The 13,399-nt window shown below is 42.1% G+C and overlaps 1 protein-coding gene across 1 annotated transcript in view; it reads right to left on the bottom strand.

Moving 5' to 3' along the window:
• CHMP2A (charged multivesicular body protein 2A) overlaps nucleotides 1-13,399 on the bottom strand; it is a 40,767-nt gene that overhangs the window by 10,309 nt on the left and 17,059 nt on the right. The window contains exons 3-5 of the mRNA XM_073603196.1: nucleotides 13,213-13,392; nucleotides 10,255-10,385; nucleotides 3,105-3,166 (exon numbers count right to left, since the gene is read on the bottom strand). Of these exons, the coding sequence (XP_073459297.1) occupies nucleotides 3,105-3,166; nucleotides 10,255-10,385; nucleotides 13,213-13,392 (373 nt within the window). The remainder of the gene's footprint in view (nucleotides 1-3,104; nucleotides 3,167-10,254; nucleotides 10,386-13,212; nucleotides 13,393-13,399) is intronic.

Below are 13,399 nucleotides of genomic sequence, written 5' to 3'. Positions count from 1 at the left end.
TATACAGAGCAGCTGCTGTACAATTGTGATATCAATTGTGAAAAACAAAAGCATCGCTAAAATAGTGACAATAAAGTGTGGTTCCACCCAAAAGTGCTTATTTGCTTCCTCCTAGGAGACAGGGCCGTGGCGCCGTCCTTTGGAAGTTTGGCCCCCCTCCACCTTCCTCTGCTGCCGATTAGAAAGCACAGCGCGCTTCGCGTGTGCAGTAGGTTGCTGGCTGCGAAGCCGAAAGGTTTCACTGACAGTTTCCCTTAGTGGAGATGGCAGCAGCAACACCTGACCAGAAGATCGTCTGGGGTACTGACATTGTATTAGAAATGATAGAAGGGTTTGGCGCTGTTCCTATTTAGTTTCCTACCTCCATATGGGTTACTAGTTTAAAATAAATTCTTAGGTGCACCGTGCATATATCAAATATTAAATACAAATTAACAATATGGATTCCCAAGTATACCATGCATGTGTCAATTAAATATTCTGCTGCAATATTGTGCAATCATAGGTGATACATAGACATAACTTAAATGAAAAAGGGGGGGGGGGGAGGGAGTGAGATAGGGAGGTGGGGAGGGGGGTGTAGGAAGTCTGTTCCTAAGGAAAATTACAGTAACAAGAAAATTACAATAACAAGATAAAGTGCAAATGTGCTGGTGCAATCCAAAAGGCAACAGTGACAAGATAAAGTGCAAACGTGCTTCAAAATTCTTTAGTAAGTCTCTTGTGCCATATTCTTGTGCTGTGGTGATAATCCTTCACTTATAATATCTCTTTGCTCTGAAAGTGCAGCCACTCACCAGATCACTTCACCCCTGCGGGGGTAGTGGGCAGTTACAGTTTTATCGCCACTGTACAGCGATCGCTGGCAGGCTCAGGATCGTGGTATATCATATATAAAGAGAGAGGGATATCTTTATATATGATATACCACGATCCTGAGCCCGCCAGCGATCGCAGTACAGTGGCGATAAAACTGTAACTGCCCACTACCCCCGCAGGGGTGAAGTGATCTGGTGAGTGGCTGCACTTTCAGAGCAAAGAGATATTATAAGTGAAGGATTATCACCACAGCACAAGAATATGGCACAAGAGACTTACTAAAGAATTTTGAAGCACGTTTGCACTTTATCTTGTCACTGTTGCCTTTTGGATTGCACCAGCACATTTGCACTTTATCTTGTTATTGTAATTTTCTTGTTACTGTAATTTTCCTTAGGAACAGACTTCCTACACCCCCCTCCCCACCTCCCTATCTCACTCCCCCCCCCCCCTTTTTCATTTAAGTTATGTCTATGTATCACCTATGATTGCACAATATTGCAGCAGAATATTTAATTGACACATGCATGGTATACTTGGGAATCCATATTGTTAATTTGTATTTAATATTTGATATATGCACGGTGCACCTAAGAATTTATTTTAAACTAGTAACCCATATGGAGGTAGGAAACTAAATAGGAACAGCGCCAAACCCTTCTATCATTTCTAATATATCTCAGCTGTCCCCATTTTAGGGTGACTGCCTGTTGGGAGGCAGCAGTTCCAAACTTTACCAATTAAGTCTTTATGTCCACTGCGCGGGTTCACCATCCCTTTACTGACATTGTAGGCTCCCTGGACAGGTAAGTGTCCATATAGTAAAACTCAGCAGCTGCAGTATTTGTGGAAGCATGGCATTTGTTCCTGTGTTGGGAGCCATTGGAGGAATATACAACTAAAGCTTGTTTGACCATTTAAAATGTTATGGTCCATCACATCTGGTAAGAGGCCTCTGTATATGGTGTTACATGGTGGTGAAATGCTCTTCAAATCTAGGTGTATGCACTATTTGGTATAAGGCGGAATTTGGGTCTTTATATGTTATTACAATTATAAAAAGGTGATTGCATTTGCACACTTCCGTCTGATTAAGTTTACAGAAGTTTAAAGAAGAGAAGATTTGTCCACATATGGACTGCATCTGGTGTGAACCAGCCCAAAAGGGGGGGGGGAGTTGATTAGCCTCTGACCTTCATTTGACCTACTTCGGGTTTTTCAATCTCATAGAGTCTTGCATAGGGATGCAAAGCCTGTCTCATGTGAACAAAGGTTCATCAATACTGGCTCTGAAACTCAAGCTAACACTTCAGCAGCGATGGTCAACTTTCTTGATATGGGGGGGCTCAAGTACAGCCTCTGATATCCTTAAAAAGCTGCATAGGATATTCAGGAAAAAGTCATACAGAAATTGGTCAGAGGCTGCAGACATGTAAGAGGAGATGTTCAGAAACTGCAGATATGGTACAAGAGATTGGTCAGACTACAGACATGGTATAGGAGTTGTTGAAACATGCGATTACATGAGATCACTGCTATTACAGGGCAATAGGGAAAAACAAATTACTGCATGTAGGTGTTACAGCCCCCTTCCAAAGTGTTATATAGTTTGTCCCAACAATTGTAACTGCTATTCTGCTGGACACATAGGTAATAAAACCATATTATGGAAGGAGTGGGCAAAATAAATACTACTTGTGTTACTGCTCAAGACAGATTGCAGCGTATATGTCATTTCTGATTGTGCATTCTACTTGAAAACACATATTTTTAAAGCACGAGGTGAGAGGTCTGCTTTAGGTCAAACAATAAAGGATTCTTCCACTCCAGACTTTTGACATAATCCTGTACAGTCAGTTCTGTGATTCACAAATCCCTGCCACACTGTGCAGCCAATTTCTTTCAAATACAAAAAATCATTCTTTTGTCTTATTGAGGTTATAGCCCTGATGAAGAGGGAGTGCCTGAACCCCCATAACATGCTGGTTGTTTGAACTCTACAGACATCAGTGTGGTGCTTTCAATGCTTTTCTTTAGACACTGCACAGCTAAGCAGAGGAAAAGTTCAGATCACCTGCTCACTGGATAATGAATAGGAGGTGTGAGCATTCAAAGTCCAAGCAGGAGGCAGGAAGCTACAAAGCTGAAACAGGAAATCATTTAGTCACATTTCTGGCTTTGTGGTGAGAATCACAAGGCTGGCTGAACAGTCCCATATATGTATTTTAAAGTGTAAATTAGCAATGATTAGTTTTTAAAGTTTATATTTTGTGGGTAATACTCACTGGAGAGCTCGTCGGTAAGATTAAGGCCCAGTTCATCCAATACCTGAGATACCACAGCGTCACTACAGGAAAAAAAAAAAAAAAAAAAAAAAAAAAAAAGGAGAAAAAAGTGCAGCAATGTCATATTAAAGATTACTCTGCTTATATTTTTTCTGGTTCCTCCCTCCCGCCTCATCAACTTGCTAATGAAATTTTAAATAAAACCTTTCCATTTCCTACCTTATTTTAGATCCAGTGATGTTACTAGGTCTCTGTGCTTCTCTATTTGATGCAGGCAGATCATGATGGGTGGGAGGGGCTGACAGGGTGCTGTTTATAGCTTCCTGAACACATCACAGCAGCCTGCCTTAGTACGCCTCCCAAAAGCCCTCAGGCCTGATGCAAACAATGAGCTGACCCTCTCATATTGCAATGCCATAATGGATGGATGTCAGCCTGGAGGAGTAGGTGTTCCTAGACATGCTGGATTTGCATGAAGGCAGAGTAAGGAAATGAGCTGCAGCTTCTAATGCACATTGTGAGAAACACACAATGTGCAGTAAAATCAGAGTAAGTAATTTCAATCCAGGAGAGGGGCCAGTACAACTGTGCAAGACTGAAGGGAAGGCTGGAGATCAGATTTAAAGCAGAAGAAAATCCAACCACTAAAATCTTTAACATGTTAATGTAATTTCAATCTTTTCAAATCTGCAGCTTTCAGTATAATCATCTCTGATGATCCTGCCATAAGGGTCCTTGATTAGGCCCTTCCCGGTATTAGGGGACAATGCTCTGTTCCTGCCTCCCTCTCATATAGGCTTTTAAAAAACATTAAACAGGGATGGTCCACTGTGGTCACCATCAAGGAACCCACCCCGAGAAATGCCATTCAGCCATTGCTAGAGTGCATGTAGACAGGAAGTGGCTGCAAAAAAGCTGCAGGAAATCAGCCACACTGAGATGGATCAATAAATGAAAAAAACCTACGCTGCTCTGAGATCCATCAAATCTCAACTCCAAATGCTGTTACTACACGACACCTAAATACCAACGGCAGAGATTATACCTTTTTCTCTGCACCCCACAATAAATATTCCAGGATTGAATACCTGTTCAAATCACAAAATGACCTGACTATCCTCCAACACACGTCCATTGACCCCATGTTTCTATCTGACCACCACCCTATTTCAATGACCAAAGCATTCCCAGATATACGCCCTCGCCCACAATCCTGGAAATTGGACCCCTCCTTGCTCACAAACCCATCAGTGAGGGCGGATGTCGATTAAGCAAAGCATTTAGCAATACTTTGCAGAGAACAAACCCACTGACACTTCCCCTCTTATTACCTGGGAAGCCCACAAATGTGTACTAAGGGGTATCTTAATAGCGGCCGCCACCAAGCAGCATAAAGAAAAAAGAAAACACTTTCTGGACCTTATAGCCGAATAAAGACATTGGAAAGCACACAAAAACATTCTCAAGCATTGGACACCTTACAACTCCTTTTACAATCTGGAACCGAACTACTAGAACTGTTAGGCAAGCAAAATCAAATGTAAATACATCCTCTCCCAATGCGTCTTCTATGAATATAGAAACAAAGCTGGACAACTACTAGCAACAGCCTTACAGGCCAAAAAAGCGAACACGACGGTACACTCCCTAACAGACTCCAAAGGTCATAAGCTGACTTCCACCCCAGACATAGCCGAACAATTTGTCACCAACTACTAGCAACTGTACAACTTACCACACACCAGCCTATCCACAGAAGTGGATTCGAGAAAACAAGCAATCAGGGTCTTTTTGAAGCAATACAGCCCCACTCCGATCTCAGACTCCTTAGCTCAAGACCTACATAATCCCTTGACTACTAGGGAAGCAGACATCGCACTGAAACAAATGAAACCAGGCAAAAGCCCAGGCCCCGACGGATTAACAACAGGCTACTACAAATCATACGCCAATCTACTTACCCCCTTTTTTGTCTCAGCTTTTAACTCTTTTGCCTCACCCATTGAACCCCCACGAGACCTACTCACAGCATACATAGCAGTGATCCCAAAACCAGGAAAAGGCCCCTCTGCTGTCACAAACTATAGACCTATTTCGTTGCTGAACGTTGACCTCAAATCGTATGCCAAAAGGCTTGCTAACCGATTGCTCCCTTTACTTCCCCAACTGCTCGATTTGGACCAAGTCGGCTTTGTCCCAGGCAGAAAAACGAGGGACAATACGCTTAAGGCTCTTAACATTCAACACTGGCTCACAACTCATCACCAACAAGGGTTTCTACTCTCCCTTGACGCAGAAAAGGCATTCGATAGAGTGGCCTGGGACTACATGTCTGAAGCCCTCCAAATCTTGGGCCTCCCCACATGTATGCTACACTTCATACTTGCACTCTATGCTAATCCCACTGCAAGAGTTCGAGTAAACGGCCACCTATCAAATGCCTTTACAATCTCCAATGGAACCCGCCAAGGTTGTCCACTTTCCCTACTAATCTTTGTTCCCACCCTAGAACCACTTCTAAGACATCTAAGAGCAAATCCTGATATCAAAGGGATAGATATCAACAGATGCAACTACAAAATAGCAGCGTACGCGGACGACATCCTCCTCTTTCTTACTGAGCCTCTCACGACACTCCTGAACTTACTTAAAGACTTTAATACTTTCAAATATCTAACGAACCTCCAAATCAACTTTATGAAATCTGATGCCCTTAATGTCACGCTACCCCCTACATATGCACACAATGCCGAACTAACTTTCCAGTTAAATGGAAAAACCACTCCATTACATACCTGGGTGTTCAATTACCTTATTCCCTAGCGGATCTGTATTCTACAAACCATCTCCCACTTTTACATAACATAGTAAAAGATCTGAAAAAAATGGTCCACAGGGCTTTTCTCCTGGTTCGGCAGAGCCGCCATAATCAAAATTAACGTTCTACCCAGACTCTCATACCTACTTCAAACAGTCCCAATTAAACTCCCGCCTGCCTTCTTTACAACGTACCGAAGAGCCTGTTCAGACTTTATTTGGGGCAAACTACGCCCTAGAATGTTATCCCAGACTTAACATCCCCAAACTCAAAGGAGGCATTGGTCTCCCAGACCTCCGCAAATACCAACAAGACTGCCATTTAACAAGGATTATTATATAAACCAAGTGAACTGCGCTAGCAACTAAATGTGAACAACATAAATAAACAAAAAACCACAAAGCACCGCAAGTGATAATAAAGTGGCACGTTATAATAAATATGGATGTGTCAGAGAACCGGACCTGCAGCCTGCGCATCTAAGCCAGCACCTAGTAAGAGTGCGCTGAACTGCACTACCAGAACTCTAAGACCCTCCACATAAATTAAATCAATTGATGTGTATAAAAAATGACAAATAAAACAGCAGGAGCATGGGAAGATGCACTATCCAAATAAAAACCTTCACTACACTATGTTAATTTGGACAGATGCATCTATCAAACATCAGAAATAGCAGTTTAGCATACCACTAATATAAATATATAAATAAAATATGGCATATCAATTATGCAAACATGAAATACTATGGAGCGATCCACTCTGCAAATTCCAGATAGCACAAAGAAATCATGAAACGTCAGCTATAATATGTGGGAAAACGAGGCTCGTGATAAAAACTCCTTCATAGGACAAACAATGAACAGGCTTCCAACTTTTTCATCTTTTCAACAAACAGGGCCAGTAGTGTGGCGATGTAAAAGATAGCTCGTAAATCCACAGAAGCACACGTTCCACCGAAGGAGAAAAGAGAGGTATATAGCATAAAACCTTAAAATACCAAAGGTCACCTGCGCATAAATGCGCTACTCACGGGACCGGTAAGGAAAGCAGGCATTCAGATATTTTGGTCGGTTCGCCGCTCTTAGGCGTGCGTTCCACCGCCAGGAAGTGATGTCATTTAAGGTTTTATGCTATATACCTCTCTTTTCTCCTTCGGTGGAACGTGTGCTTCTGTGGATTTACGAGCTATCTTTTACATCGCCACACTACTGGCCCTGTTTGTTGAAAAGATGAAAAAGTTGGAAGCCTGTTCATTGTTTGTCCTATGAAGGAGTTTTTATCACGAGCCTCGTTTTCCCACATATTATAGCTGACGTTTCATGATTTCTTTGTGCTATCTGGAATTTGCAGAGTGGATCGCTCCATAGTATTTCATGTTTGCATAATTGATATGCCATATTTTATTTATATATTTATATTAGTGGTATGCTAAACTGCTATTTCTGATGTTTGATAGATGCATCTGTCCAAATTAACATAGTGTAGTGAAGGTTTTTATTTGGATAGTGCATCTTCCCATGCTCCTGCTGTTTTATTTGTCATTTTTTATACACATCAATTGATTTAATTTATGTGGAGGGTCTTGGAGTTCTGGTAGTGCAGTTCAGCGCACTCTTACTAGGTGCTGGCTTAGATGCGCGGGCTGCAGGTCCGGTTCTCTGACACATCCATATTTATTATAACGTGCCACTTTATTATCACTTGCGGTGCTTTGTGGTTTTTTGTTTATTTATGTTGTTCACATTTAGTTGCTAGCGCAGTTCACTTGGTTTATATATTTTTAAAGTACAGTACTTTCACTCTGCAGCTGCAACAAAGTTTTTTCCTTTTTGGTTTTCACAAAAATTTTTTTGGGATTATTGATTACATATATTTGCGAGCGCTGTATTGTATGATTTTATGTTTAACAAGGATTATTGACTGGAACATACACCACAAAACCAAAGCATGGGTCCACCTAGAACACTCTCTATCATCTACCCCACTCTCCCAAACCCCCTGGATTGCGTCAAATCGAATTCCTCCCGCATGTAAGAACCACCCGCTCATTCACCCAACACTGTCTTCATTTCGTACTGCTTGTACTACATCTAAAATCTCTTCCATTCTAAGCCTGATGACTCCAAGTAGACATAACACGGACTTTGCACCAGGTACATCTTCCTCCTTTTTAGTGGACATTTGGCCTCACACAACCATCCGTGCTTGCAGTTGACTACCTAATCTCCCACGCTGATCTAGCCGCTAAAATGACTTCTGGCACATTCCCCTTTTGGACATATATCCAAATTAAACATTTTTTCGATAAAACCAAACCAAAACCTGAATGGTCAAGACAACTTACCCCCTTCGAATCTCTCTTGTCTGAGCTCTGAACCACTCAAACACTTGATCTCCTGCACCTACACGCTACTATTCTTGGAACAGTGCCCCAAACTTAATTGGGCCAGCCACAAATGGGAAAAGGAACTCTCCCTTGATCTAACAGACCAAGAGTGGGAAAAAATATATGTGTGCATGCACAATGGAACGGTGAACAAGAAAATGCTTTTAAAATATTTTCGAGATGGTACAGAACCCACCTGAGGTTACACCACAGCTACCCCTCCCTCTCCCCACTTTGCTGGAGATGTGGGACTGACATTGGCTCACTTCTACACATCTGGTGGGCGTGTCCTAAAATACAACCTTTTTGGAAAGAGGTACACCGACTCATCAGTCAAATTACCACCTACACCTTAGAATACTCACCAACGCATTTTCTACTACACCACTCCAACATATCGACAAAAGCTTATGTACGATCTTTAGCAATGCATATGGTCAACGCTGCTAAGATGTGCATCCCAGCAAAATGGCGCTTCTCAGAACCACCATCTATAGCGGACTGGTTCAAACGAATAAAAAAAAAAAAAACGCAGAAATGGAGGAACTGATACATCAGGCACATGACACACCCTCTAAATTCTGTACAGCGTTGTCTTGCTGGTTACACTTTACCTCGACAGACGAATATCAATGCTCCGTCACATGAATGATCACTGAGAGCAATGGTAGAGAAAAGAATCGCCTGAGGAAACCTATACCTATTGCCCCTTCTCCTAACCACCTCCCCCCACACCTATCCCCACCTGAAATAGCCCCTCATGTACAACCTCTAACTCAACAACACCATGAAACACTTTCCTGAGATTCTCGGATATACATGACCTCTCCTCCCTCCCCCTCATATTTTCAACAAGAAACTCCTGTATACCGGGCTCTCACAACCGCCATAGGATGTCAGCTCCGTCATTACAATGCCTATGCCTATCACCTACGACTGACAGCTGATAGAACATCAACATGATATTCCACTAGAACTGCAATCTCTGATAACATATGCAATGAGTCAGGTTATGTCGTAAAAGCTTCATACATGCATTTGATTGTATGGCAACTTCGCATCATATGGTTCTGTTCTGTTCTACATTCTTTTCAATAAAAACTTTTGGAGCAAAAAATGGAAAAAAAAAAAAAAAGGGAAACAAGGCTTCCATTTAAAGAAAATGCCTATTTATAATACACGGTGCACACAGCAGACTAAATGTTACCCAGTTTGGGGTTACATCTAATTTGAGTGTAAACTGATAGAATATGTTGTATTACAACCTTAAAGTGTTACCCCCCCCAAAAAAAAAAAAAATTGAATAAAGATCCTGTTCCCTTAAAGCATGAAAAACTGTGTAATTTGGCCCCCTGTATAACCTAAAAAAACTGGCTGATCCTGCCCCCCCCCCCCCCCGTTAACTAACCCCAGTTTATCATGGCTGCTGAGCCCTGACACCGTGGTCAGTTAACATGCCTTCATCAGCCGCAGCTCTCCTCTTTGCTCTCCCCCCTCCCCGCCCTTCCACTCCTGCTGCAAAAAAAAAATACTCTATTGTATGTATACCATCCAATCTGTTATATAACGCTGTGTGTTCCAGTGCCTGTGCTGTATAAAAACGATGCCAATTTGTACCTTATATCAGAGCGTCTCCCGATGCTCACATGACTGCTGATCTCTCCGCTCCTCTCCTCCCAGCTAAAGTCAGCGGGAGTTCTCGGCCCCTCCCACTATAGCTGTCAGCTGGACAGAGCCAAGGAGTCAAGAGAGCACCGGGAGATGCTCTGATACAAGACTGAAAATCGGCATAGTTTTTTATACAGCACAGGCACTGGGACACATAGCGTTATATAACAGATGGGATGGTATACATATGATATAGTAGCGTAACAACCACTTTAAACAAGCTCCTGTGTCCCCATTTAGACATATACATGCAGCAGATCACAGAGTATACATACGTTTCTTCCTCGTCATCCTCATCCCCCATTGCGTCATCTATAGCGTCATTCATCATCTCCTCTTTCATGTCCATAATCTCTGTCTGCTTCTCAAACTCCATCATGATCTTCTGGATTTGGGGCAATTTCAGCTGCAGGTGAAAAGATTTCCTGATCAGAACCCAACAGTCAAACTATCTGCCATGTAGCCTCCTCTGACCTGAGTGTACCATGTAAAATGAGAGCTCCGCCCAGAGCTAAAAACATAGAACCACTTAAAATGGACAGCAGAAAAAGACCAAGAGGTCCATCAAGGTTTTTCTTTTAAAAGTATCTGCTAAAACCCACTCACCGAATGTGATGTAATAGGTTGTCCTTACTGCTCCTGTCAAGCAGGTTTATTCATCAAAAGCCATGCAAAGTGCAACAGTCATGTAAAAAAATGGATGGCGATTGTATTTAATATTATGAAGTTCAGAATGGTGTATAAATAATCAATTACTGGTTGCTATTGGTCACTGCATTTTCTGCTTGAGCCCACAAGCCGGCTGGAATGAATAGAAAAAAAAAAAAAAAAAAAAAGGGAACACGCCCTGAATGGCCCCTCTTAAATCTCACTTTTCCACTCCAAGCTAAACTTCAGCTTCTATGCCCAACTGAACAATCCTTATTTATTTATTGCAGTAATGCAGGCAAACTGCATATACATTCAAACACATTCTGCTATATTTTTTATGTTTTTGCTAACTGCTATAGGTACTTAAATAGGTCAGACATTCTCTCTCTGGTCAGATGTGGCTCTGCCCCCTCCACCTACGATTAAGCCGATTGGGTAAAATGCACCATGAGGCGGAGTCACATCTGACAAGTGAAAGAATTTCTTGTTGCAGTTCCCACTTCCGAAATAAAAGTGAGTCGGGCTGTGTATATTCTAAATGAATATAAGGCTTCCTTTGATTGGCTGAGGTGGAGAGGTGGGTGGAGGTCACAATCTCCACCTCGCCCAGAGGAAGCTTTCTAATCATTCAAAAAATACACAGCCTCCTGTGAATGGCTGAGCAGTGCTCAACCTGACTCAATTTTGCTCTGGGACTGTAAGCTCCTGCTGCCAAAACACAACACTAGTATACTGTATGAAGCTACATACAGTTCATTCATTGCTGACAGCCGTTGTCTGCGTTAGAGAAAGAAATAGTTTGTTTGGCTAGCTGCCATAACCCCGGTATCCCCGTTTTCGTGCGGCAGTCGGCTTTCTGATAAAAGTGGTCCCTGCGGCGGATTCGGGCCCTCCCGCCGCGATCCGGTGCCCTCCGCCACTTACCAGAGCCGTCGGTAGCGGCGGAGGCGATCGCGTCCTGTCAGTGCTGTGTCTGGAGACGAGTGAGGCTAAGATGGCGCCCACTCGTCTCCATGACACTGCTGGGCGGAAGCGACATCAAAACATAAATTCCGTCCACACCTCTTAAAAAGGCATATTTTTTTCAATGTCATTTTTTTAAATGACTTTTTTTTTTTTTATTGCATTTTAGTGTAAATATGAGATTGGAGGTCTTTTTGACCCCAGATCTCATATTTAACGAGGTCCTGTCATACTTTTTTCTATTACAAGGGATGTTTACATCCCTTGTAATAGGAATAAAAGTGACAATTTTTTTTTTTTTTTTTTGAACCGTGTAAAATAAAATTAAAAAAAAAATTTTTAAAACCCCCCCGTCCCGACAAGCTCGCGCACAGAAGCGAGCACATACGCGAATAGCGCCCGCATATGAAAACGGTGGTCAAACCACACATGTGAGGTATCGCCGTGACCGGTAGAGCGAGCGCAATAATTCTAGCCCTAGACCTCCTCTGTAACGCAAAACATGCAACCTGTAGAATTTTTTAAACATCGCCTATGGAGATTTTTGAGGGTAAAAGTTTGACCCAATTCCACGAGCGGGCGCAATTTTGAAGCGTGACATGTTGGGTATCAATTTACTTGGCGTAACATTATATTTCACAACATAAAAAAAAAAATTGGGCTAACTTTACTGTTGTCTTATTTTTTTATTCAAAAAAGTGAATTTTTTCCAAAAAAAGTGCGCTTATAAGACCGCTGCGCAAATACGGTGCAAAAAAAAGTATTGCAACAACCGCCATTTTATTCTCTAGGGTGTTAAGAAAAAAAAAAAACATATATAAATGTTTGGGGGTTCTAAGTAATTTTCTAGCAAAAAAAAAAAAAAAAACCTGTTTTAAACATGTAAACACCTAAAATCCAAAACGAGGCTGGTCCTTAAGTGGTTAAAGTTCACTAAAACATGGAGTTAGGCTTAAAGGATAGCACTGCTTGACAGACAATGCAGGACACATGGAGTAATACTGCCCTCTATGCAAGAAATCCCCTCCTGGCTCACACATTTCAATGCCTGACTCAGTGAGCCTTCTTGTGTCAGTCTTTTTTTAATCAGAATTTTGGGAGTGATTTCAGACAAAATATGTCTCTATACCCAAGAACAATGTAATATATTGCAGCTTTCTAATCTTTAAGATGTGGTGGCTACATTTGTTCTTTTGTTTTTTTCTTTAAACACATTTTCTGCCCTAGGACGACTTGGAGGAGAAGCGTTGTCCCCTAGAACTGAGAGTGTGTAGGGACTACAGAACATCTTCCCTCCTCCCATGTCCATAACAAAGAGGGGGGGGGGGGGTGATTCTATAGTCCATGGAAGAAGCTGGGAACAATGTAACTGATAAGAGCGTAGCACAGGCAGTAAGCATAGTAATTTACCAGCTGACAGGAATGTTTTTACTCTGATCATACAGACAAAACACCTACAATGATAAATTCAACTGACCAAAAATGAGCAAATCAGAAATTCTTTGTTAGTGGTTTACATACTCTTAATAGAGACGAAGTCTGATGGGTTCTGATGAGAAAAAAAACATTTAATAGGAACTCTGTGCCCCCTGTGGTAATGGGAACATAGGCGTTCTCACCTGTCTGTTCATGGTAGCCATGGCTTTAGTCACCCCTTTCATCGCCTGGGCCATGGAGTTATTAGACTTCAATGTCTGGATCTTCAGAGAGACGGCCTGAATGTTGGCTCGCATCAGAATGAACTTCTTCACGTAGCGTCGGGTACGGACCAGGTCCTTAGCCATGATCTTCACAGCATCCTAAAAA

This window comes from Aquarana catesbeiana, linkage group LG10 (assembly GCF_042186555.1).
Source record: "Aquarana catesbeiana isolate 2022-GZ linkage group LG10, ASM4218655v1, whole genome shotgun sequence".
Taxonomy (NCBI): Eukaryota; Metazoa; Chordata; class Amphibia; order Anura; family Ranidae; genus Aquarana; species Aquarana catesbeiana.
The sequence above is the reverse complement of the archived record's forward strand: the minus strand, read 5'-3'. Positions and strand labels throughout refer to the sequence as shown.